The sequence below is a fragment of the Engraulis encrasicolus genome, chromosome 21 (genome assembly GCF_034702125.1).
Source record: "Engraulis encrasicolus isolate BLACKSEA-1 chromosome 21, IST_EnEncr_1.0, whole genome shotgun sequence".
In the NCBI taxonomy this organism is placed as follows: Eukaryota; Metazoa; Chordata; class Actinopteri; order Clupeiformes; family Engraulidae; genus Engraulis; species Engraulis encrasicolus.
In genome coordinates this window covers 12,086,121-12,113,597 of record NC_085877.1, presented here as the reverse complement: position 1 = coordinate 12,113,597, position 27,477 = coordinate 12,086,121, and the positions used below count along the sequence as shown (strand labels likewise).

Genomic DNA, 27,477 nt, shown 5'->3' with positions numbered 1-27,477 from the left:
TTTTATTTATTTGTATTTAATTTAGGCAAATAAGTATTTGACCCCTCTAGCTAAAGAAGATAAAGTGCTTTGTGACAAAGTCCTAGTTGTCTAGCACTGAGGTTAGATGCGTCTTTTAGTTGGTGACAATGATTGTGCATATAGTAGAAAATATTTTTGCCCATTTTTCTTTGCATATTATCTCTAAAACATTAACAGTTTGTGGTCTGTAGCTTGGCAAATGGGAGGTTCAGTTCTTTCCATAGAATTACTATAGGGTTAATATTTGGAGACTGTAGGCCACTCCACGACTTTAATATGCTTCTTATTGAGCCACTCCTTCGTTGCTTTGACTGTATGTTGTGTATTATTTTCATGTTGGGAGATCCAAAAATGGCCAACCCTTCAGTGTAGTGGTGGAGGGAAGGACGTTTGCACTCAGGATTGCACATTACATCTCTCCCTCCATCCATTCATTGACGATGTGAAGTTGCCCTGTGCCTTGGCCAGACAAACACCCTCAAACCATAATGATACCGCTTTCATGCATGATGGTGAGGAGGATGTTCTTGGGATCATAGACAGCAGTACTCTTTCTCAAAACACATTGAATTGTGTTAATGCCAAACAGCTTGATTTTGGTTTCATCTGACTACAGCACCTCCTTATCATATCCTAAACCAGTCTGATGTCCGTTGGCGAACCTCAGGTGGGACTGCACAGGTTCCTTCTGAAGTAGAGGTACCATGTGTGCACTACAGGATTTTAAACCTCTGTTGCAAAGTGCTACCAGTAGTTTCTCACTGATTTTGGTCCCAGTAGCTTCGATATCATTGCCTAGTTCATCTCATACAGGTCTAGGGTGCTTTCTTTCTGTTCTCATGATTATCAAATCCCTACAAAAGGTCAAATCTTGTATAGAGCCCCAGACAGGCTGATGGATAGTCATTTTGTATTCCTTACATTTTGGAAGAAATGCATCAACATTTGGGTCTTTAATACCCAGTCTCTTTCTTGTGGCTTTGCAGCCCATTTGATCTTTGTTCAGGTCTAAAATCTTGTCCCTGATATCATTTGACGGCTCTTTGGTCTTTCCCATGCTGGTGAGGTTGGAGTGCGACTGATTCACTCATACTATGGACTGATTCTGCTGATTCAATGTGTCTTTTATGCATGTTAGTATGTATTCAGATGACAAGTTGATCGGAAGTGCCCATCTGGTCTGTGGGCCCGGAACTGTTATCAGTTAGCAGGGGATCAAATACTTATTTTGCTCGATGAAATGGAAATAAATTAATATATATTCTCTTAAGTTAATTTCTGGATTTTCTTTTTGATATTCTGTCTCTCCATATTAGAATACATATTATCATAACATTTATTGACTGATAATGTCTTTGTTAGTAGGCAAACCAACAAAATCAGCAAGGGATCAAATACATATTGGACTCACTGTAACTATGCTCTTTGGTACTCCCAAAACCTTGTCTTTTTAAAAAAAAACTTTTTTGGGGGGCTCTTGTCTTTATTGGACAGGGCGGCTTCAGAGGAGACGAGAAAGTAATGGGAGAGACAGACAGGGGAAGATTGGGAAACGACCTCGGGTTTCAATCGAACCCAGGTCTCTGGTGCAACAGTCAGCATCCTAGCCGTTTGTGACATGGCAGGCCCCCAAACCTTATCTAAACCATAGATGAATTACAAATCATACGATGATACTACTACAAATCATATGCAACCAATCCATATTGTTACGAAACCAAAAACTGACCGATTATCTTGGAACTTATCCATCTTGAAAGCGTTGGCCAATCAACTTAAGATCAGTATTCCTCTGGTACGTAATGGTGAATAAGTTTGTGCTCGTGCCGGTGCGTGCTAAGCATATGGGCTTGCATGCCTATGGGAACCCAGGTTCGAGTCCGGCCTGGGTCTTGTCCTAACCCTGCGCCATCTCTCTTTCCCACTCTCCTCCTCGTCTTCTCGACTGTCCTATCAGCAATAAAAAGTCAAAAAGCCCTAAAAATATATTTGGCTCAGGCCAGTATTTCATTACTGTTATGGTCCCCTCTCGACAAATGTTTTTTTGTTGGGGTCCTGCCCAACTTCCTATACTCTGCTGTTCCATTTCCCTGAGAAATCGGGCACCAATAAAATCACTGATCCAACCTCTCGAGAATGATCTGTATTCATGAGAAATTAGGTGACGATTCATTTTCGTTTTCGAACATTAAACCGTTTTCAGCTTTTAGAGGTCAGGAGTTTTACCACAGGTAATAACTAGTGCTGCAACTGGATAAAAAAATCTAATTAATTACAGACTTTGTAATTGATTAATCTAATTAATCTAATTTAATCTCATTTTTTTATCGTGCCCGTATGGGATACTTGATATGAGAGAAAAAGGTGGGGAAAGGATGACTTAATCTACTCCATGACTTTAAACAGACTAAAGGCCCACAATAAACAAAAATACCTCTAATATAACTATCAAAATTGAATACCATAACCGCCAACCTGATGTGTCTGATTTGTGAGGAAGGGGTCTAATTTGGGAGTGTTCCCAGTGTGCAGACCACTTTCTCTCAGTGAATGTCACACAGACCATACGAAGAATTTTTTTTTTATTTGATTTTTTTTTTTTTGTTTGTTTCCTCACTCTTGTAATTGGGTTGCATACAGGGCTTTACAGGGCTCATTTTTTTCACCAGTAGTCGTTAATCTTATGAAGCCATACACACCCTCACCTCACTAATGGGTCAAAGTGGCTAGTAAGCTTTCCTTTCTACCGGCCAAACTGAATTTTCACCAGTATTTGCTGCCTTAGAGCCCTGGCGGCATGTGCTGTCTTCGTCATGCAAGGCAGCACAGACTTGTGTGAGCCAGTCAAGGCCCTGACTAGACAGTGAATGCTTCCCTCAACTGTGCACACTTCATACCACACACACACACACACACACACACACACACACACACACACACACACACACACACACACACACACACACACACACACACACACACACACACACACACACACACACACACACACACACACACACACGCAGGTATGCTCAAACTGACTGACACACACACATTCCGATGTTAGCCGGGGTGGCCCATCAGCCACTATCGGTGGCGGCCAGGTGTGTGTGTATGTGTGTGTGGCCCGGTCTTGTAATGGCTGTGCTTCGCCGCCACTACTGCTGATTTCTGTGACCCGACTCATTTTGCATACACATTGACTTCTCCGATAATTGTCATCTGTATGCAGTGGACTGCACAGACCTGCCAAGAGCAAGAATTCAAAATACTTATTATTTCTGGCATTCCTTTCTTTTTTCACGGGTAGGTTCAGAGGGAGAGGTGCTGGGGCCCATCTCCACCAAATCGAGGGAAATAATGAAGTGTTCTCAAATGGTTTCCTTGTTTTTTTCTGCACTTGATTGTTGCTACGTTACAAAAAAGAAAAAAAAACTTGTAACTGAAATCATTGCCTCAACTGAGTGATATGGAGTAATACAAGTCATATAGTATGGAGATCTACACCTAATCATTACATTGACAGAGTAACATCCCTGTCTGATTTGTTTTTTTAATGGCTGGTGATGTTCATCTTTAGTTTATTTTCAGGTAAGAGAGGAATAGGTATAGAGTATAGAGCCAGGATATAATGGTGGAAACGAATGCAGTGTTGTCGGTGCACCCCTTGTTGGGCTTGGCGCTAATCCATGTTCTGAAATAATTTAGACACATTGACCAGCTGTGCTTGACACAAACTATAGATTGTTTTTTTCTGTACATCAGTCTGTGCTGGGTGTATCAATACATATTGATCCCCTTCCCGTCTTAAATTTATAGGTCGACCCGTTCAGCCGGGTAACGTCTGCCGAGAAAAGCTGGAGAAGACCATCATCTTATTCACAAAAACAGTAAGTCAGACACCATACACAAACATCGACTAATGAGAGCAAACTCTTTTCTCTTTTGTCGTGGTGTTTGTATTCCTTTATATTGCATCGGGAGCTCTACTCAGATCCAAACTGAAGTGTCGTTTTTCCATGTTGATTTTTCAGAGCCCAGCAAACGCCCCTTTTGTGGTCCTATAAATAGTGTGTGGCCTCTGGGGGGTTGAACTGCTTAATTACAGAATGCTTTCAATGTGGAGTCCCCCACGGTCCTTACCGACTATTAAAACCACCAGGCATTTCATAAGTGGATTTTGCTGTTCGCAAAAGATAGCAAGGAAAGGCACCTTTACAAGAAGAGAGTAGATGGAAATGATTTGTGTGTCTCCTTTTATATTTTGTTTTTTGTAGTGTTTTAAGTCCTATAACTCTGTCCAGTGCACTTTTTAAACTCTCTTTGCAATGTACAGTATGTAGTGTCTCTACCCCTACCTCAGCCAGTGTCTTGTGGCAGAGAGTAGCTTCTCTTACTGACTGTAAAGACACTAAGTGTCCTAACTATTGCAAATCTCTAGTTGTGGACTCCTACATCTTCCAACAAGAGAAAGACCCTCATACACATTGCAAGTAGAGTAAAAAGCCTATAGTAAAAAAAAATCCTATACAACCACTGTAAGTCTGCACAAAACTTTTGCCCGCACTTATCACATGAACATTGACTTCACCACCTGGGTGTGAAAAATGGGACAGAAAAGCACCATAAGAGGGGGGTGGAGGTGACTGAGGTAGCACTCGACCCAGTCCCATTTGAAGTGTCCTCGTTAGCCGGGGACCTTAAGCACCGGTGCAGCCTTTTGTTAGTGCTGCGGCCCACCACAGATGGTCTGACCTGGCCTGAGTCACTCCTCCTCGTTGGTGCTGTCTGATTGCCACCCAAGTGGCCGGTCGGGCAGAGCTCGCTGTTTGGCTTTTTAAGGTCATGCCTGAGGATTAGTGTTGTCAAACGGGGCCAGGCCAGGCGTGAAGGTAGTTTTTGTGAAGCCCACAGTCCACGGACATGAAGTATGATTATTTCATTTTTGCCCATATAATTTCATTTTTGCCCATATATTTATAGATGAACTTTAACTTTTTACTTGCTTATGTACATGCTTCGTAATCAATCGAATATAATTAGCTGTTATTTTTGTTGTGCTGCTTGTGGAATTCCTGAAGTTAGCCATGACATATACTCATTTATTTACTTCTTCTACACCTCCTGTGGTTACAGTGGCGTACCTGTTTGTGTACAGATATATTAAACTTACTACTTCCGCCAAGGAGGTTAAGTGACCTTCCGATTTCTGTTCGTTAGTTTGTTTGTATGTTCGTGGTGCGTGTGTGTTTCTGTCCACCAGAGGGCAGAGGTGCACTCTGAGTGCTTTTGTGGTTAATAATGTTAAATAACTTCTTTGTTTGTTGCTGTAGTTGACATGCCTATTTATTTACTTGAAGGTGCACCGTGTAATATTTTTTGTAGTTTATTACCAGAGTTCATGCTGCCCATTCACAAATGTTACCTTTTTAATGCATACTTGCCACCACCACCAAATTCCAAGTATTCATTATGACTGGGAAAATTGCACTTTTCATACCTGAAAAGGGGGATCTTCTCCATGGTCCGCCATTTTGAATTTCTAGAAATAGACATTTTTAGCTGCAAAACGTACTGTACTTTAATATTTACTAAATAATAAACCAATATTTACTAGTATAACCTATGAAAAGATCAAATTTGGTGATAGGCAGCATATTTTCAATGAGCAGCATAGTTGCAGTACCCATTCTGTCCACATTCTACACAGTGCACCTTTAAAAAACACATAAATTAATATGTTAAATAATTACCGTAGTTTGCAAGTCTGTCTATGGCCATAGCTTCTGGACCTATTGACACTACAATGACATTTAAATCTATTGTTTGATGTTAATTCTACTTGTCCGCCCGTTGCTGTATAGCTCCTAGACTTCCTGGAGTACCACCCGTGCCCGTTCATCCCCCTGATCCAGCGCTCGCTGGAGTTTGCCGTCAGCTACGTCTTCACGGAGATGGGAGAGGGGGTGGTGTTCGAGCGCTTCATCGTCCAGTGCATGAACCTGATCAAGATGATAGTCAAGAACGATGCCTACAAACCTAACAAGAACATTGAAGGCAAGTAAAGAGAGACGTTGGCTCTGGCGGTTTTTGACTCCTTTCTTCCGTTTTTTGTGGCCTTTCCTTCATTTTTTTATGTTAAAAACATTATTTAACTCAAGGGGAGGTGGGAAATGAGCAAATTCCCAGAAATGGTGGAATGAGGCTTTCATGCTAATTAACAGTTGCCTTAATTTGCAATGAGTAGAGTACTTTTATTAAAGGAACAGACCACCCTTTTTTGATTTTCACATAATTGCAGTATCTCCAAGCATTATTCATGAACGTGCGTATAATTTTCGTCTATGTGTTTGCATTGCCCCGTTTGACAGTATACCCAAATTAGGCATAGTAATGCAAGTCTATGGTACAAAATAAAACACCATCAAATGAACTTCTAAACCACTTTAAAATTAATGTAGCATTCACCAGAGTGTAAAACAGCAATTTAATTCGGTCCAGTGATCACTTGTGGCTTGATGCTAAAGATACCAGTTACTTTCAGTGATTATGCTAAGCTATGCTAATAATTCTGATCCAATAAATCTAAGTAGGCTACTGAAAACACAGAGAAGAACATGGTAGGCACATTCATGTATAATGCTGGAAAATACAGCAAATATGTGAAAATCAAAAAAGGATGGTCTGTTCCTTTAATCTCGAAGGAAATTAAGGTATCTGTCAGCTTACATAAATAGAGCTATACAGACTTGCTGCCGCACTCGGCGGCGCACTGGAATGTAAATAATGTTGTTAATAATGAATGTAATTTCATTTAATGTGTCCACAGACAGTAAGCCGGAAAGCCTGGAGGCCCACAAGATAAAGACGGCCTTCTTCACGCATCCGACGCTGACTGAGATCGGCAGGAGGCTGGTGTCGCACTACTTCCTCCTCACCGAGGAAGAGCTCACCATGTGGGAGGAGGACCCAGAGGGCTTCGGTGCGTACCACACAGGGGCGGTGCTAGGGGCTGGCCAACCAGGCGATTTATCCAATGGGCATGTCAGGCCCACCCACCCAAAATGAGAGGGCAGAGTGTGCGGGGGGGAAAACAAGCCGCTTTGAATGAGTGGTGGTGAATGACAGCTGTTAGTAGAGCCACATCAGCAGATATTTATCGTCGTTACAGTGTACAAAAATACTCACAAGTGATATTGTTTTCATTATATCAATAGAAAAACAAATGGGGATGTTTTTGTGGATCAGAGGCGTTGGTGTTGTGTTTGTCCATAGTGATTCCCCCACTTACGAACCTTTACAGGACAGTGATGATGTTGCCGAAGTGCCAGCTATGCTTCATAAGTGATGTATCCCAAATGGGTCAACAGTATGGATAAACCACTATGGACAAACATTAAACAAGTTGCTGGGTCTTACCTCCACTTATCGTTTGGACGTGCCATTTAGTATTGTAGCGATGATAAATGACTTTTTTTTATCTCTCTGCTAACAGCTGCCATGCACCGCTGTTGTAATGTATTTAATTGTTTTTCCCTACGGATTCTCTGGCCTCTTATTTTGTTTGGACGGACCAGACGTGCCAACTGGATCAGTTGTCAAGGGCGGCACCCGAAAGGGGTAGTACCATCGCGAAAATCTCCAGTTATGGCCATTAACATGTTATTCCTGTACTTTTACCACGCAATTGGATTAATAACATGGTATTAGAATTATCATCAGATATATACTTTTTTTTGTCTCTCAGTGATTTTGCGATCATTTTTCATCTGGCGGGGTGGAAAAGTAGTGTCCACGTGCTTGAAACCATTTTCTGTTCAATTTACTCTTCACTTGCAATAGTTCTGCTCTTCAAGGAAATTGCTGTAAAGCAATCCATAGCCCTGCTGCTAATCAACAAGTACTCTTGGCTGGAAAAAAAGAACAAGACAATTTGATACACCAGAGACAAAATAATGAACTGGTAACTACTACTAACTGAATAAGACACAGAAATTAAGTTCCAGTTTTATTTCCCTGTGCTCAATTTCTGTTCATTAGTCGGCCTATGTTGCATCACTCTTCTTTGTTCTCTCCCCTAACAAACTCTGTGGCCTGAAACCAAAGGATGTGATTTTGCACCAAACTTCTGTTAACCCATTGATGCCTAAAGCACCTGCAAAGAACGTCTGCTGAATGCCTTAGCCCTTTTTGGGAAAAGTTGCCCTCAGCCTATATAAACCTAAATATCTCAGCCTCTGAAGCACATAAAAGCATGAAATAGATTGGTTAAACATTAAGACCCTCATCTTGCATTAGAATGTGTTTATTCGGCTCTGACATACCATCATTTAAAAAAAAAAAATATCTCAAATGTCATGCGTCTGAATGCTGCGTCCTGCAGCTCTAGGCGCCAAAGGCCACTGTTATGCAACGCAACATCCAGCATCAATGGGATAATTAACAGCCAACCTGAGGCCAACAACAAAGAGGTCAACATTGACTTTCAGCACACTATTATTGCTGTTTTTATATATTACCATTATTATTATATAATGATTTTTTCCATTCATTTTGCAAAAATCTTAGTGTTTGTAGGGCCCAAATTATCTGCTGTCTTAACTGACTTCAGGACAAATTTTGAGGTCAACATTGACTTTGAACCTGGTATTATTAATCTCATTATATAATTAATTTTCTTATCATTCTTTTTTCCCCCCAAATCTTTTCTTTCATTGGGCCCAAACTATCTGGTGGCGGTGGTTATCAGGACACTGCATTTGCACAGTACTTGCTCTGCATGCATGCAAGGCACGCTGCAAAGATGAAACCATAAGCCCATCTAGCGTTGGTTGTTTGTGTTAGTTATTATTGACTGGAGGGCTTTTTTTCTGTGTTTGTGTTTCTGTGTTTACTGTGTTTATGCTACTGTATGGCAGTTTGTGAAAAGATAGAAGCGACAAAACAACTTTTGATCAGCTTGTGCTCAATTTGTCAGTGTGAATGGGGAAGTATGCAAAATAAGATTAGGACGTTTTCAGCTAGGAAATTTCCACTCTGCTGCATTTGACTTGTCTTTTCTTTTGTTACTCAGCAGTAAACTTGTAGAAAGTTTCACTTGCTGATCTAAGGCTGAAATCTATCTCGGCAAACTAAAAAGAAGTAGGAGTCTGGCTGCCTCTCTTTCCTCTTATACTGCCTGAGAGTGGGGTTGTTCACATTTCTGTAACTGAGAGGGCTCCTTGACACTTCAAAGTGGAATAGACATGCAAAACAGCCACCAACCACCAGCCACCAACCACTCTCACTCTCTCTCTCTCTCTCTCTCTCTCTCTCTCTCTCTCTCTCTCTCTCTCTCTCTCTCCCACCTTCAACAACATAAACTGCTCCTTTCTTCAGCTGACAATGCAGATCTCTGGAAGTATTGAGGTTTCACCGTTTTATAGACTTTGGATAGAGCAGAGTAACTTGGCCTCCACTGTTATTTGAGATGTTTTTTTTTTTGTAGTGTTTTAGTAGGATTTACGGTACTAACCGTTTGTAAAATCTATAGTAAGAAAGATATTATTTGAAGCGGTAAACACTCTTGATAGTCACTGGAGTTGGGTGAGTTTTGCGAAGCTAGAATTCCTGTTTAACCACTTTGGCTTCTTTTACGCCAGGGGTTGCAGTCATATCCCTGTTTGTGCTACACTAACACCCGTGCACTCGTTTGAAAGCTACGACTCTGGAGTTTGTCACTATATAGTCAAAAGAGCACTCTTATGTTTTGTTACAAATCTACTTGGAATAAAACACAACATTTCTTGAAAAAAAGGAGAAAATGAATGTTTTTTTTTTTTTTAAGTTTTATTTATTAGAAACAATCAATACACATCTGGAGCAGACATCTCACAATTACAGTATAGTAGAAAGTTTCCAGTTTTTCTTTCTTTTCTTTTTCACAACATAGAACCTTAACAACAACATTATTCAAAAACACAACAAAAGTAGTAGGCAAAAAGTTACACAAAGCATAATAATAATAACAATAATAATCAACAACAAAAGAAAACAAAAGGGGGGGGGGGGGGGGGGTGGTGGTGTTGGTGGTGAAATAGCAAAAAAAAGGACACCTACAGTATACAATATGAAAAGATTATTGAAAATTGAATTGAAGCTATGTGGGATTAGCCTCTAATTCCTTCAAATTATCAAAGTGAGTGATAATGGGTTGCCATCTCAAATAAAACTTATTCATTGATCCTCTAAGAGTGAATTTTATCTTTTCTAATTTAAGAAAGAGCATGACATCCTCCAACCATCGGGCGAGGGAAGGAGGTGTAGGAGATTTCCATCCCAAGAGAATCCGGCGGCGTGCGAGCAGTGAAGTAAAAGCAATGACATCAGATTGGGCTTTTGTGACCGTGTCTGGATCTAGAGGAACGCCAAAAATTGCTGTGAAGGGGTTTGGTTCAATTGGTATGTTCAATGCATCAGACAAGGTTTTGAACACTCCAGACCAATATGAGTCAAGGGAGGGACAGGACCAAAAACTATGTGTGAGATTGGCAGGAGAAAATGAGCACCTGGTACAACTTGCGTCTGATCCTGGGTATATTTCAGCCAGTTTGGCTTTACTGTAATGTACCCTGTGAAGGACTTTAAACTGAATAAGAGACAGGCGCGCACAGGATGATGAAGAATTAACTCTATCAAGAGCACAATCCCAATGATCTCCCAGCTCCACTCTCAACTCGTCTTCCCAACGACTTTTAATCCTTGTTAGGTTTTGGTCATCTAGAGACATAAGTCTGCCATATATAAGAGAGATTATCCCCTTCCTTGGTTTTATGAGCGTTAGCTCTTCCCAAGCTTCTAATGTCGGTAATGTGGGGAAGGGTGGAAAACTAGCTTTAAGAAAGTGCCGGATCTGGAGATATTGAAAAAACAATGGTCTAGGCAGATTATGATCTTTCTGCAAATTTTCAAAACTGTCCATGGTCCCAGCCTTGTAAAGACTGTGAAAACAGTGAATATTTCTCCTTGACCATTCCAGGAATGACAAGCCCATGGTAGATGGGGTAAAGAGGTGGTTTTTATAAATGGGGCCCAAGACAGAAGCAGAAAGAAATTTATAATGTGACCGAAACTGGTTCCAAATTTTAAGTGTAGAAAGAATTATTGGGTTTGAAGTAAAGCGAGAAGGCCTTAAAGGTAATGATGAGTAGATTAAAGCCCTGAGACTGGACTGCCGACATGTTTGTTCCTCCAAAATACACCAATTTGTGTCAGGGGAGTGTAACCAATAAAGTATTTTCTGGATGTTTGCAGCCCAGTAGTAGTGAATAAAGCTAGGCAGTGATAGTCCACCTATACTGCGTGGCCTTTGCAAAATATTCACCTTAACTCGAGGTAATTTTTTATCCCATATAAATGAGGTCAAGGCTTGGCCTATTTTAAAAAAAAAAGACTTGGTAAGAAACAGAGGTAGGCATTGGAAGACATATAAAAACTTTGGGAGAATGTTCATCTTCACAGTATTTATACGGCCCGCTAAAGATAAAGGCAAGGCTGACCATCTTTTGAAGTCTTCCTTCATACGGGTAACTATAGTTGTCAAATTTGACGACAGAGACGAGAAGGATTTGGTAATGTGAATTCCTAGATAGTTGAAACCTGAATTAGAAAGATGAAAAGGAAAAGAGGGTGTCAGACCTGGCGGTGATGTAGAATTTAGAAGGAAACACTCACTTTTCTGAAAATTTAGTTTATATCCAGAAAACCTTCCAAACTTTTCTAATAAACACACAATTTTAGTTGCACATGTCATTGGGTGACTAACATATAATAACAAATCATCGGCATACAAAGAAACCCTATGTTCTATTCCCCCTCTAGTTATGCCCTGAAATTCTGTCGTGGTTCTTAAAGCTATGGCAAGTGGTTCGATCACTATGGCAAATAAAAGTGGGGAGAGGGGGCAACCTTGTCTTGTACCTCTACTCAGGGGGAAAAATGTTGATCTCAGGTCGTTGGTTTGAACGCTTGCTTGTGGATGTTTATACAAGAGCTTAATCCAGGAAATTAAGGTCTTGCCAAAGCCAAATTTTTCCAAAACTGCAAATAAATACAAAAATTCAACTCTATCAAAGGCTTTTTCTGCATCTAAAGAAATAACAGCCTCAGGCAGATGAACAGGGGACTTAGTATATGCAATATTAATAAGGCGGCGTATGTTTGAAAATGAATGACGGTCCCTAATAAAGCCAGTTTGGTCCTCAGAAATGATTTTTGGAAGAAAACTTTCCATGCGAAGAGCCAAGACTTTAGCTAATATTTTTGCATCTACATTCAAAAGAGATTTTGGACGGTATGAGCCAGGATGCGTTGGATCCTTGTCCTTCTTGAGCAGAAGTGAAATGGATGCCTGAGAGAATGTGGTGGGTAAGGAGCCCTTCTCAAGTGATTCAGTAAAAACTGCCAGGAGAAGAGGGGCAAGCTGAGCTTTAAACTTTTTATAAAACTCTACAGGGTATCCATCCATGCCTGGAGTTTTTCTGTTTTGCATAGCCATTATGGCATCAGTAATCTCCTCAATCTCTAAGTCTTGTTCAAGAGTGGTTGCATCATTGTCGCTAAGGGAGGGCATTTCCAAATCATTCAGAAAGGCAGTCATAGGAGAGGTGTCAGTGGGGGAGCTGGAGGTGTAAAGTGAGATAAAATGAGATACAAATACATCATTTATATGCTTAGGGTCTGAAATAAGTAAGCCATGTTCATCTTTAATTTGAGGGATAAGTCGGGATGCAACCTGGCATTTTAACTGATGAGCAAGCAAGCGACTGGGCTTGTCCCCATATTCATAATAATTTCCTCTGGTTTTAAGTAGAAGTTGCTCAGCATGTCTGGTAGTTAACAAATTTAGCTTAGCTTGTAAATCTATCCGTTTCTTGTACAAGTCTGCAGTTGGTGATTCAGAGTAGAGCTGGTCAAGACGACCTATAGATTCAGATAAGTCTGAAATCTCCTTAGAATGCTGTTTATTTTTAAAAGCTGTGTACGAAATAATTTGACCCCTGAGGAAAGCTTTAAGCGATTCCCAAATTGTGGAGTGTGATATGTTGTCAGTTTTATTTATGGCAAGAAAAGTGTCTATGTTAGTCGCCACGAAGTAGCAAAAATCCTTGTCTGATAGTAAAAGAGGGTCTAGTTTCCATAGGGGGCGTTGTTTTGTATTCAGTGTGAAGGAGATATCCAATATAACGGGGGCGTGATCTGAGATAATAATGGGCAAATAATCACATTTTTTTATTAAAGGGATGAATATATTGTCAACAAAGAAATAGTCTATACGTGAGAAGGAGCGGTATACAGGAGAGAAAAAGGAGAATTGTTTTAGACTTGGGTTGAAAAAACGCCAAGGATCTACACAACCACATTTTGCCATGAAAGCTGAAAAAGCTCTTGCCATGCCTGAGGGAGCCTGTGCTTTGGGACAAGATCTGTCTAGCGACGGTTGTATAGAGCAGTTCAGGTCACCTCCCAAGATAAGTTTATGAGTGTCTAAGTTTGGAAGCGATGACAGCAATTTGTTGACAAAGTCTGTGTCATCCCAATTAGGGGCATAGATGTTAACAAGAATAACCTTGGTCTGGAAAAGAGATCCACAAATTATAACAAACCGCCCATGAGTATCAGTGGTGACCTCTGTTGGTGTAAACTGTATTTTTTTGTTAATCAGGATGGCAACCCCTTTTGAACTACCATCGTGTCTTGAATGATAGACTTGGCTGATCCAAGCTTTACGTAGACGAATGTGATCTTTTACACGCAAATGTGTCTCCTGTAAAAACAATATGTCAGCTTTAAGGGATTTAAGGTGGGAGAAAACTTTTGAGCGTTTAACTGGCCCATTTAATCCCTTAACATTCCAAGATACAAAACGTACTGCTGAGCTACTGTTCATATTGTTATGAGTAATAGTGGAAAGACTTGTAGGAAGTGGTAGTTCATTCCGCTAATATGGTCAAAAAGAGGCCTTGAGATATCTATGGGATAAATCAAGATATATAGTAGTACCATAGTACATGTAGGCTTGTGTCCTAAGTTTGGTTTTAGAATAAACACCAAAGAGAGGGGGGGGGGGGAGGCAAAACAGCTGAAATAATAAAAACAAACAAAAAATAGCAACAGGAACACATTCCTAGATCCACCTCTACTAAGGAACCTGAGGAGGATCGCAGGATTAGCCAATCTAAAGACATTCCGCTTTGACATCATTCAAGTACACACACACACACAAACAAACAAATGTACCAGTGGCTCCCAATGCCACTTGTAATACAGAACCCCATTCTGAGTGCAGCGAAACTAGTCAAAAGTAATTTTGAAAATCAAACACATTAAGAAAATAAGCCTTGCATTTACATTCATTAAAAAAAAAGCCCATCTGAAAAGTATCAGCCAAAACAATAATAATAATAATAAATAATAATAATAATAATAATAATAATAATCATAATCTTACGAGGCCCACCTAGCAGACTGGCAGCGTTAACTTACTTAAATGCTGATAATGATGGGTAACCAAAGAAAAAACAGTGTGGTTTGTGCCGTCAGCAGTCATTACAAGTTTCTTTAAAAAATAAATGCACCACACATTGTCCAATAGCAAAAAATAAAAAAAATAAAAAATATGCAGAACCCCACTTGGAGTGTAACAGTCCTTTTCAAATGTTTCAAATTAGGGAGGAGAAAGAATAATATTTTGAAAGTTTTTTTTTTTTTTTTTTTCCCCTCCCTTCCCCTTCTCTTTAAATCCCATGCTGAAAAGCGACAATAGAAAATCCTGCATGAAGCCCACCCATCAGACTGGCCACGTGACCTAAATGCTGATGATGATGATGGGTAACCAAAAAAAAAGAAGGGTGTGGTTTGTGCCGTTAGCAGTCCTTTCAAATGTCTTTCAAAAGCAAATGCACCACACATTGAAGGAAAAAAAGGCAGAACCCGACTTTGGGTGCAATAGTCCTTCTCAAATGTTTCAAAATGTCCAGTCCAACAAAAAGGCCATGTCAAAATGAAAATAACCCAATTATAACCCAGCAGCAGCCACAGCAACAAAGGCACATGGTGAAACCCATCTTGTAGGTAGCCTACACTTTATTTTAAATGGTAATGACGGTCAACCAACATTAGGTAGCCCACATCATACTAAACAAAGCCGATGGAATGTCATGTCTGGTTAATGCTGTAGGCTAGCCATCATTTCAAGTGTCTTCCAAAATAAAGTGCGCCGCACACGTTAGCTATTGCATTAATGCACTTTACCTTTAAGACTCGAGAGTCTCGGCAGAAGTGTGAGAACCCCACTGCTGTCGGTAGAAATCCATGGCCGCCTCCGGTGTATCAAAACACAGCTCCTTACTGCGGAAAAGCACTCGGAGACGAGCTGGGTAACCCATCCTGAACTTCACTCCTTTCGCGTAGAGTAGACCCTTCACCTCCTTGAAAGCTGCTCGTTTGCGTCCCAGCTCGGCACTGACGTCTTCATGAATGAAAATCGTGTGGCCACGAAACTTCATCTCTCGTTGGCGTCTGTGTACGATGATCCGCTGTCTGTCTTGATAATTGTGAAAGGCAACGATGAACACCCTCGGACGTGGTGGTGGAGTTCCACTTGTTGCGTCCGGCGTGGCAGGGGATCCAAGCCGGTGTGCGCGAGCGAGAACGAGGGGGGTCGGGAAAAAATCCTTCCCAAATACTTCAATAAAGAAATGTGTCATGAAACCTACTGGGTTAGATCCTTCCACCCCCTCGGGTATGCCCACCACTCTCAAATTAAGCCTGCGAGAACGGTTTTCCAAGTCGTCCACCTTGTCCTTCAGCCATGCGTTCTCCGCCATTACAGCAGCAAGTTTAGCTTCCAGAAGAGAAAGTCTCTGTTCGGTTTCGTCGAGTGTAGATTCAATGCCACAGATGCGCTCCTCTTGTGACTCAGAGTGCTCTTTCACTTGGCCCAAAGTAGAGCTGAGGGAAGCTAAAGCTGCATCGAGGTCTTTTTTCACCGCGCTGTGAATAGATTGAGTCAGTTCTGTTAACAGCGCTGAACGGAGGTTTTCAAACTGTTCGGTTAGCTCCATGCCTGAAATCTGGCTAGTCTTGCCAGTGGGCGAATTAGCTTTCTCCTTTTCAGACGGTTTTCCGGGTCGGGGAGGGTTCTTAGGCATTCTTAAACTATCTTCACTGTTGAAGAACAGTAACTGCACTATGGTAGACGAAAATAATATAATTTATGGGGGTAAATAAAGAGTAAAAATAACGAAAGTTAGGGAGCCACTAAATCTCCTGACCGCTCACGCCATGTCCAATCCGGAAACGAGAAAATGAATGTTAATCAAAATAAATGTCACTCTGAAAACAGTTCTCCTGTTGAAACAGGAAAAAAACCCTTGCCTCAAGTCTTATTAAAAGTCCAGGACAAAGGATCCACTGAAAACACGTAAAAACAGTAAAAATGTGGATGTCTTGCATCCTACCGAGACCAGGACTTTTATATGCCAGGACTTGTAGCAGTTCCTCGGGTACCATGCACAGGGCAACGTCGCATGTGGTGCATAGACGTGGTGTCTTCTGTCTACAATTCACACACTGTCGCCGTCCTTCTGTGCCATCTTCCCTGAAGTGTGCGGGCATATGCAAGGCATCAGGTGATGGTGCTGGTGGTGGTGGCGCTCGCGGAGGAGAGGGGACAATTTCAACATGTCCAGCACGCCGGAGCTCCAGAATTAGCTTCTCACGGAAGGCTTTCTGACATAAGGGCTTTCCACCCCTGCTTTCCATCATGTATTTGTGGAGGATGAACGCGTTCACTATGGCAATGTCAATAAAGTGGTAAAAGAAAGATCTGTACCACCTCCTCGTCTTGTGAAGAACTTGGTAGTAACCGATCAAACTGTCAGACCAGTCAACGGCATTTTTGTTATTATTGTAGTCTTGTACTGCAGGAGGTACAGGCAATTGTTCCACATTCCATATGCCATCTGTCTTCACCCTGCGCTGTATCGTGCTGCCTTCGCTGTGGGCTTGATGAATGCTGGAACACATCCGAACTAGACGAGTGTCTTTCCATTGTACGAACAGCAGACTTCCCTCCCGTATCCAACGTATCGTACCCCTTGGGTGGCGATTGTTAATGGCATCGGATGTGTCTTTTGGGAACCCGATCCTGTGTTTGCGAATGGTACCGCATGCCCATATCTTGTTCTCATCCAGCAGTTGCTGGAACAGCATTGGGCTTGTATAAAAATTGTGCACAAAGAGCTTGTAGCCAGTTCCCAAAACTGGGGATTACACTAACTCCATCACTACGTCAAAGCTGAGCCCTTTTCCAGACCCTGCTTTGTTTTTCCCCTCATAAACAATGAAGTCCCAGGTGTACCCAGATTGTGAGACTGCTTGCACAAACAATTTGTACCCCCATTTCGATGGCTTATCTTTGCAGTATTGCCGGATTCCTATCCTGGCACAGGAGGAGACCATTCGTTCGTCAATGGCAATGTTCTGGCCTGGCTGAAAGTTGGAAATGCAGCTTTGCCGGATATCCGTGTACAGGGGTTTAGTCTTCTGAAGGCGGTCAAATTCAGGGGTGCCTCTTCGAGCTGCATTCAGCTCGTCATCATCAGGGTCAGACAGATGGATATTGGTGGAGATTCGTCTGAATTTACGGCCAGACATGGTTGACCCAGCCCAAGGAAAGCTATACAATTCTGCCCTTCGCCAGTAGTCTGTAAGAGCTGGCACGTGAACAAGACCCATGTAAATGATCAGAGATAGATAGCTGAACATGTCTGCCATGGTCAGTTCTTCCCAAAGATGTGCATGCCTCCATCTCCCAAATTTGTTTGTTTTACTGAGGACCTTTTGTAAAACTGCATCGGAGATGAATAGGCGAAAGAGATCCAATATGGAATAATTTCCCCCAGTAATAACTTGCGGACCAGGAGTACGAGTTGGTCTAAACACTGGTTGTTGTGGAATTATATCTTGTACCTCTGTGTCCTGCCATCCACGTCCATCTTCAGTTTGCGACAAGTGTCTCCCCCTTCCTCTTGGCGGGCGGCCGACTCCTCGTCCTCTGCCTCTGCCGCCACCTCTGCCTCTACCCTTTCTTCCTCTACCTCTGCCACGTCCAGGAGGCCTACCGCGAGGCCGGCCTACCCCTCTGCCCCCCATCTTCTTCGCTGGGGGTATGTATTCATCTTTGTAATAGAAAACAATGCACAGACACTTTCTGTTTCGTCTGTTTCGTCCCCGTCACTGGATACTGTTGGTTCAGCGCTCGCCTCAGCCGTGTTGCATATTCTTTTCCGAGGATTTTGTGACATTATGCAGAAATTAGTCGACTTGTTCTGCGGAAAAACGCCCAAAAAATGGCGAATATTGGGCAGCATGTACACTTTTACACTTCAACTTCAATAACAAGCTGCACCTGTTAGATGTTGCACCAACCCGGGCGCGGGGCTCATTGATTGTTAATTGGAACCCGCCGACGGGGTTCATCCCGCCGGTGGGGTGCATTGATTGTTAATTGAGACTGCGGGCGGTTGTAATCACTGGCCCTCAGCTGGCAGCGGCAGCTGGGTGTTACACATGCAGCTGCAAACCCCAGCTGCATGCGCCTGGTACTGTCGGGGTGCCTGCTGATGCTTAGTCCCCATGGAATGTGGTATCTGGGCAGGCTGGTTGGTATCAGCCAAAGAAACTCAAGAGAAAGAACAATCTCTTGGCGGGGAATGCATTGGCCACGGTGTAGTACGGGGGCGTTGCCTGAGGACACGAGTGGATGGAAAATTAACTCCCTTGCGCATGGTCATTGGTCAGTGGTGCGATGGATGCCATTTTCGTACTCCCTTGCACATGGTCAGTGGGGGCGACACCATGATGGATAATTTGTGGCCAAGTGACGGCAGCTGTTGGTCAGCAGTAATTGCTGGGGGTAATTAAGGACAGCTGACAGACATTCACGCTGTCCTATGACCTGTTCCACAGTGAATAACATTTCCGTACTCCCCTCGCCATCATTTCCTACTACGCTGTTATGTAAGGGTTAACGTTCGGCGAGAAGGTCGCTACCGTGGAATAGCAGCACGACAGAGAGAATATTTAGACCCCGACGCGGAGCGGAGCGGACTTGTTCTCTCTGAAGTGCTGCTATTCCACAAAGCGACCGACTCGCCGAAAGTTAACCCGCTTATTATATGGATATACTTGAATGATTCACACATGGCGGGGACATTTCTTTAGGCCTATTTAATGTTAAGATTCTTGCTGCGCAAACAAAACAGTGCCGTTGTGAAACACCGCTAGGCAACAGCTAGGTAGCCAGGACAACAGGTGTTGTCTATCACAGCAGCTGATTAAAGTCTTGTTGAAAAGTCGCTTTAGCAGTGAAAAGTCGTGTTGCCATTGACAGCGGTCTGTTATAGACCAACCCGTCCGTTATCGAAAAATAACAGACGTGCGAACGTTGGGGAGCCCCGTTGAAATGAATGGAGCATTCGACCGATGACGTCACAACCATATAATAAGACGTGAGTAAGCCCTCTTGTCTCAAGCCTCTTTGGTATCAGCTCAGCCCTGTGCAGTGGTAGTGGGGCCTGGCAGATTGGAGTGTCTAATGTGCCCTGATTACCCATAGCAAGTGTCTCTCGAGAGGTCATGGTGGTGTGGATATGGTGGTGCAGAAAACTCTTTGAAAAAATTGATTTGTAACCGCCGGCCAGGCTGTATACTGCCCGCGGCTGGGGAACATTAACTGGTTAACCTTTAAGAGTGTGGGTTTTTGAGCATTCTATAAAAAGAATGCGTTCTATAACAATGCAAGATTCTACAATTCCATATTTTATTGAATGATGCCCAGAATTCTATAGAACTTTCACTGCCCGAACATTCCCGCCACACCGGTGTGACGGTACACTCTTAAAGGTTAATCCCCTCCTGATCTCTGAGTTCATGTTAATATCAAAATTCATGAGTTGATCCTCATAACAAGAATATATCTCTCATCACTAGTATGAGGAAATGACGCACAAACCTTTTCTTCTTTCTGAAAATGGACTTGAGGATTGAAAAGATAGTCCAACTCCCAATGATAAACAAAACATGTTGTCCTTTTTACCTACTTCTAATGATATTCATCTTAGCTGCTGCTGCCTCCGTGCCTTTTGAAGCCTGTGGATGCCCGGCCCCTCTCCTTACGAAAGACAACACAGCTGCCAGCTAATTAAACACCAAACGAGAAACAATAAGTCCTCATAAAACAACATCTAAAATCCAGCACTAAAGGAAAGAAGGAAAGTGATGTTTAATCAGCCACTCAGCAGTAGTGTTTGTTCTCCCAGGACCTCACATCTCTGGAACAAGAGATAAACAACTTTTTACATTTTATTAAAATTATATTATTCATTCATTAATTTAAAAAAGAAATGCCGTTTGAAGAAGATATGTGCAGCAGACTCAGCACAGGTGTCCTGTGATGGCGTGTGTGTTTTTTTGTTGCTTGATATTTCACGGCTTTCATGGAAATCCGTGTTTAAAATCCTGCAGAGTGCTTGTGGCATCATAGTCAGAACTCTGTAAAAATTCTAATCATGGAATTCCGTGTTTAAAATCCTGCAGAGTGCTTTCGGCATCATAGTCAGAACTCTGTAAAAATTCTCAACAGAGGTTAAACCCACTGAGCTGAATAAACAATCGATGGTTAACCAGAGAGAGTTCAGGAAGAGTAGAATATGAAATACCTTTGGTTGGGGGTGGGGTGGATAAGTAGCAGCATGCCGCCGGCTTTCCCATTGCTACTGCTGCCACCAGGCCAGACACCCCAGTGACGAGGCAGTAAACAAACAATTCATCACCGTGCTGCATAAAGCCACAGACACCGCTCGCTCGCTCGGCTAGACCGGAGCAGACTGGTCGAGCTTTTCCAAGCCTGCAGCCTGCAGCGGAGGGCAAAAGTGTGTGTGTGCGTAATAGTTGTCATTGGTGTGTGTGTGTGTGTGCATAATAGTTGTCGTGTGTGTGTGTGTGTGTGTGTGTGTGTGTGTGTGTGTGTGTGTGTGTGTGTGTGTGTGTGTGTGTGTGTGTGTGTGTGTGTGTGTGTGTGTGTGTGTGTGTGTGTGTGTGCGCGTGTGTGTGCGCGTGTGCGTGTGCATGTGAGTGTGCGTGCGTTCGTGCGTGCGTGCGTGCGTGCCTGTGGTATGAAAGCGTGTGTGCGTTCCCGCGTGTTTGTGCGTGATGAGATCCCAGGTGTGTGTCTTGATGAGGCTTGCCTTTGCATGTCCGTGTGCGTGCGTTTGTGTAAGGGCGTAAGCATGTCCGTGTGTCCGTGGGTTTTGTTATCGGACAGACAGCCAGGGGCTGCTCCTCACTTTTAATCTCACCTGACCTCCCACCCCTCTGCCCCTCTGAGTCTTGAAAACCGTGTGAACCGCTCACCTGCTTTCATGCTCTCCTCTCCCCCTTGTAGGGAAAAGCTTTTGGTGCGATTGGCTCCCTTTCATGTAGTCTGATGGCTTTGGCAACAGAGAGAGAGAGAGGTTATAACCAGCAGGACACACACACACACACACACACACACACACACACACACACACACACACACTCTTTGGCGCACAGAAGAGAGAGGTAGAAATCTGGAGTGTTTTTCTGCAGGTTATGCCAGCATCCCTTCTGGCTCCTGTTCTACTGAGAAGAGTTTGGCAGAGAGAGCCTGGAGGGAGACGGAGAGGTGTGTGTGTGTGTGTGTGTGTGTGTGTGTGTGTGTGTGCGTGTGTGTGTGTGTGTGTGTGTGTGCGTGTGTGTGTGTGTGTGTGTGTGTGTGTGTGTGTGTGTGTGTGTGTGTGTGTGTGTGTGTGTGTGTCTGTGTCTGTGTGTGTCTGTGTGTGTCTGTGTGTGTCTGTGTGTGTCTGTGTGTGTCTGTGTCTGTGTCTGTGTCTGTGTCTGTGTCTGTGTGTGTGTGTGTGTGTGTGTGTGTGTGTGCGCGCGCGCACACAAGCGTTCGCGTGTCTGCCCATATTGTGTGTGTGTGTGTGTGTGTGTGTTTGAAAGGGAACTAGTGCGAGTTTGTCTACGCGTGTGCATGCTTGTGCCTATCTCCCCAAAGCACTCCAGGCAGAGATGGCATGACAGCGGTAGACACATTTTGCAGTAATTTCTCCTGTAACAACAGATATTTCCAACACTCTTGAAGTCTATTGTAGCTGTCAGAAAAAGCTGGGAAACTCACAGATATTTCGCATTCTTCCTGTATTCCCTCTGACTTGAGTGTGCATAGTTTTCATGAATTTTCTTCAGCATCCTCCAGATTATTTTTTTCCCACTGATATCACACAATTGCCTTTTTTAAGCCGTAATACTGAGATTTGCACGCGTCATAAAACAGTATGGTGCTTCTGAATCATAAATAACTTCTGGTGTGTTTGTACGTGCGTGTCCTGCTGAATCTAATGGCAAAACACTAAAGACAGTGATTATCTCAGAGGGAATGTGTATAGAAAATACCAACAAAGGGACTGCAAGAATTAGCTGAGATCATTTCCATTTAATGAGTGTTTGTGTGTCTGGGCACTGGCAGGTACGTACATTTGTATATGGACACGCAGCAGTGAAATGGTATGGCTTTTGAAATGCAAATAAGACCCTGCTGAATATTCAATGTGGATACGCGATCGCAACATCTCTGATACGATAATTGTCCTCTGTGCTCTGTGGGAATTTCTAACAACAACTCATGCCACAGAAACATAGAACGCGCAACGTGACGTGGGACTGGTTGGTCGGTCACCCCATCTTGCCGCCCTCCACATCTGCTGTCTGGCTAATTAAATGATTAAAACCAGCGTGACGCGGCATCTCTGCGCTAAGTTATTGTTCATTACCGAACTGTGAGAGACAATGATTGCGCATAAAGATGTTCCAAAGCAGTGTAAAGGTCTCATTGGGGAACCGAGTTAGCTAATTGTCATCACGTCGTCTCCAGAGCTGCCGGAAATCGAAAACATAATGGGCTGTTTTTGTAGTCAAAACATCCTCCATCCTCCATGTGTCCTGACCATTAAATCATGAAATTGTTGTTGTTTTACCGGTAATTAAATGCAAATTCAAAAGAGGAGGGATTTTAAAAATGTTCTCGGCATCACGCATTAGGGTTTTAAATACTGTGGATTGCAGTGGTGTTAGGCGACACGCTGGCATCTGTTCTTTCTGGAAAAATCTAACATTCTTTCTTTCTGTTTTCTTCCTGTTTGTCTGTTTTGTGGTCCTTTAGCTGTGGAAGAAGGAGGAGGAGATTCTTGGAAGTACAGCCTACGGGTGAGTTCAGTGAAATATACACCACCTGCACCTAGTGCTTGACAAAGTTCAGTGACAACTCATTTTCAGGGCATGACTTGTTGCTTGCAGGGCATTGAAGGGCATTTTTATGGAGGCACAAATGGGCACATGATGTGAGTGTGGGCACCAGAGCTGTATGAAGTAGAAGTACTTTTAAAGATGTAAATACAACACTAGTGGTGTATTACATGGGTTCCACTTTGTAATAGCATACTGCTGGTGTTGTAATTGCTAATCTGCTAGAGTACTTCTACTTTATACAACTCTGGTGGGGACACTGACTCGCCACTGACTCGCCGGAGCCAACATGGGGCATGCTCGCTATTGTGTATATGATGAAGTACGGGGTACACACAGTAGCGCAATTTATACACACAGTTAAACAGTTAGCAGTACGGGGCTCTAAGTTAATTGATGCTGGGACCTGATGAGGTTTTTGCATACTGGGTTGACCGCGATGACCCGATTGTGTGTGCCATACTTTCCGAAAGGCATGTTCTTGCATACATTTGCGTCTTTCGAGCTGCCTGCACCGTGTACAAATAAGGTCTAATCTTAATCAAGTCGACCGTGCAGTCCCCCATGTTTTTGTTTTTTTAATCTCTGGCTTGCAATTCAGTGGTGAAAATCTGCATATCGTCCAGATATATTCCGATATAATATAATTGTCGCACACAAAGTCACAGCGTTTGGGGAATATTAAACAAGATTAGGTTAATCATGTTGCATGTAGTTTGACAAGAGACAAACAAGATTTATTTCCACAAGGGGATGGAGTAATGCAAATAAACAAGGCTTCCGTACGTGAATAGTGTGTTGATGCCTGAAGGTCAGGGCGAATGCTTTGGAATGCTTGTGTGAGGCTTTTTTACATTAAAGACCTTTTCGCAAGTTATGGCAACAACATTCAGCTGCATGCTTTTTACTGACTATGGTCCGAGAAGGCTTTTGATGGTATCTGGATTTAACGACTTACTTATATACTATAGTCTTCTGATCCAGTTCAGCAGTTGAAACTCAGAATGCACGCTTTATTGTTTAGGTGAGGGATATAAAGAGAGAAAGGCCCCAGGCCTTCTCTTATGTCTCTGTCTCTCTCTAAGGCTGGCTTCACCAAAGCGGTGAATCGTTGCGGGAAGGAATCGAATTTTACCGTCAGTAGCGAAAATACATGCATCCATATCTGTCCTTCCACACCAACCGGTGGTAGTCGGACGTCAGCGGTGCCGGAGCCGGCGTCGTTCTTCGCTGCATTTGGAAAATAGAACTTGAGAGGATTTTTGGGCGGCAGTGGCCGGCGGTGTCCCATTCAAATGGATGGCAAAGTAGAGCGATAGCTTTGGCTGTGGGGGGGGGGGTTTGAACAGGACTGGCCGCGCACGCCGACGCTGTCGGTATGAAAGGCAGAGCAGAACACACTGGCCGAAACTACGCAGAAAGACCTCATTAGTTTCGCTTCCGTTCCTTGACGCCTTGGTGTGAATTCGGCCTAATACCTAAGGAGGTGTTACCAGCAGGGTAGGTAGACAAAGGAGATATTTAACAAAGCCCACATTTTAGCTTAAAAGGTTCAGGTGAATTGAGGTGACATCGACTGATGTCACTGACAGTTGAGACATTAGAGTCCTATATAATAGCAATCAACACTGGTGTTTCACAAGTATCCACTATTGAGGTCTACAGGCAAATTATAGCTTTATTGCCTCTTTCAAACTAAGAGAGAGTTATCCAAAACACAGCTAAAACAATACTCTACAAACAATACAAAACATTGTATGGTATGTATGAGACTGTGGTGGAACTAGACACTGAAAGGAACCGATAAAATGTTTTTTTTTTGCTTTTGGTATCCCGGCTACATAACTTCAGCATTTAAAAGCGATTTATGGCTACTTTCAGCTGGTTTTTGTGCTGTGTTTGCACATAAGCATTTAATATTCGCCCCACAAAAGTAACAAATAACTTGGCCAATTCCATTTTTAGAAATTACCGGTATGTGTTTGCTGTTTTAGCTATCCTGCTCTGTGAGTACCAAGAAGCATGGTTGCTGACTGAAGCCCATCTCATTTTGGGGAAAAAAAAGAAAAGCTTCTTCAAAGACCAGTTTAGTAGAGAGTAGTCAAATTTGTTAATCCCCCGAGACTGTATTCACACAACCTTGGGCTGAATTTGGGTTGGGAGAAACTTGGGAGAAATTGTAAGACTATATAGTAAGTCTAGTGGCCTTGTCAGTTCTACCTCTGGGACACTTTACTTTTCGTGCTGCTGTGTGGAAAACAGTGTCTGCACAAGGAAGAGCAAAGGACATGCAGTAGCTTATTGCACTCTTAACTCACCAGCATGCAGAGAAATAATGTTTCTCTCCTTTTTGATTTAATATATATATACACAGTTTCTCTCTAACCATCTTAACTGTGGAAGTATGCGTGGCAGCTGTGTCCTAATGGTTAGAGAGGTGGTCTTAATATACCAGAGGGCTGCAGGTTCGAATCCCTCCCTTACCTCTCCCTTCACCTCCATCTATGGCTGAATTCCTTTGCAGCAAGGCACCTAATCCCACCTTGCTCCAAGGACTGCAACTAACACCCTGTAAAATAATAAGTCGCTGTGGATGAAAGCGTCAGCCAAGTGTGATGTAATGTAATGCAATGGGTCAGACAATAATACAACATTATAAATAGCGTGATGCCAATGCCAATTTGCCATAACATATTTGCTCAGTGCCAAAATGAAAGTTAATGAAGAATATATTTTCCTGTCCATGCATATACCACTTATGAATACACATTATAAACAGTAGTGAGATGCCCATCATTGCCACATTACTACTTAACAAGAAAGCTGTTACTGTGTTAAATGTTAATTGGTTTGTTTGTGAAATGCAGTGGAACTTGTGCCTGCTCACTCGTTCAAGCACAGCACTAAGATCATCCGTCAGTTATGAACCTTGGCGTCGCCCTTAGCAACAGATGGGGGCTAGCAGCTGTTGTGGTTCTCACTTTTCGGAGAATTAGGCTCAGACGTTTTGTGAAATAGGATTTAGAACACAGCACTTAAAACACTTGATACCCTTCAGAATGTAATTTAAGTGCAAAAGTTTGAACAGTTGTATGTCTGATGGGGTGTTTTTGGGGGAGGGGGTTAAACTTCCAGTGCCTACAGCAACTTGTTTGAAGTTATCTGAGTAAAAGGCAACTGAGCTCCAGCAAAACATTTTATGTCAATGTACTTTCTCGCGGCAGAATTACCGGTAGACACCATATCTAAGCCCATTGTTCCAAAGCAAAAACAAAAAACCAACTGCCAAGAGTGCCATTCTACAATGAAAAGCCATTATAAAAAGACAAGAGTCAAAGGGTGGTGTGAAAATGGCAGTCGATTATTGTCTTGTATGCTCAGCTTGATAATGTTGATTACGGTTGTAATAATGTCCCTCTATTGGCGGGGCGTATTTATTGGGTTATTTGTGGTCCGTAGCCACCAAGGTCATAACATCGGCACTCACGTTTGATGGCTTTAGCTGAAAATGTGATCGTTTGCCTCAATCTGCCACAAGCAACCGTGCCAGCATTTGACACTCGCACACAGAAAAAATTATGCTAAAAGGTCTGGCTTAATTTCTGCTAATGGAATTGCACTGTCACTTGTTAAATTTATTTATTTCCCGTCATTCATTTAAGTTCCAGTGTGTTTACTGATGTAAACTTTCAGTAGTTTTGCTTTGTTTTGCTAGAAAATGAGCACATGGAGCCCCCCAAAAGGCCCATCGGCCCACCCACCAGCACTACCCTTGAAAAGGGACAAGTGAATTGTTGTAGCAGTGCCTTTTCTTACAGATATAGAGTATCATTTTAGGATTGAATACTTTAAATGCGCTTAATGTAATCCCTCGGAGTCCCTAATGTCTTGCTAATAAATTCCCTAAATGAGGTTGTTAAAGCTAAAAAAAAAGAGGAAAAAGTCAAAGCTTTGTAAATCCTCTTGTTTTCCATTATATAGTTTGTGATCAAGTACTTGTTGGTCTAATACCTTGCTGTGACTCAATGAGATCAAACACACACGCACACGCACACACACAGGCACACGCACACACACAGGCACACA

The 27,477-nt window shown here is 42.7% G+C and overlaps 1 protein-coding gene across 1 annotated transcript in view; it reads left to right on the top strand.

Moving 5' to 3' along the window:
• The window catches only part of ipo11 (importin 11), a 188,783-nt gene that overhangs the window by 67,697 nt on the left and 93,609 nt on the right, over positions 1-27,477 (top strand). Inside the window, exons 9-12 of the mRNA XM_063187689.1 lie at positions 3,841-3,911; positions 5,886-6,078; positions 6,851-7,003; positions 23,309-23,352. Of these exons, the coding sequence (XP_063043759.1) occupies positions 3,841-3,911; positions 5,886-6,078; positions 6,851-7,003; positions 23,309-23,352 (461 nt within the window). The remainder of the gene's footprint in view (positions 1-3,840; positions 3,912-5,885; positions 6,079-6,850; positions 7,004-23,308; positions 23,353-27,477) is intronic.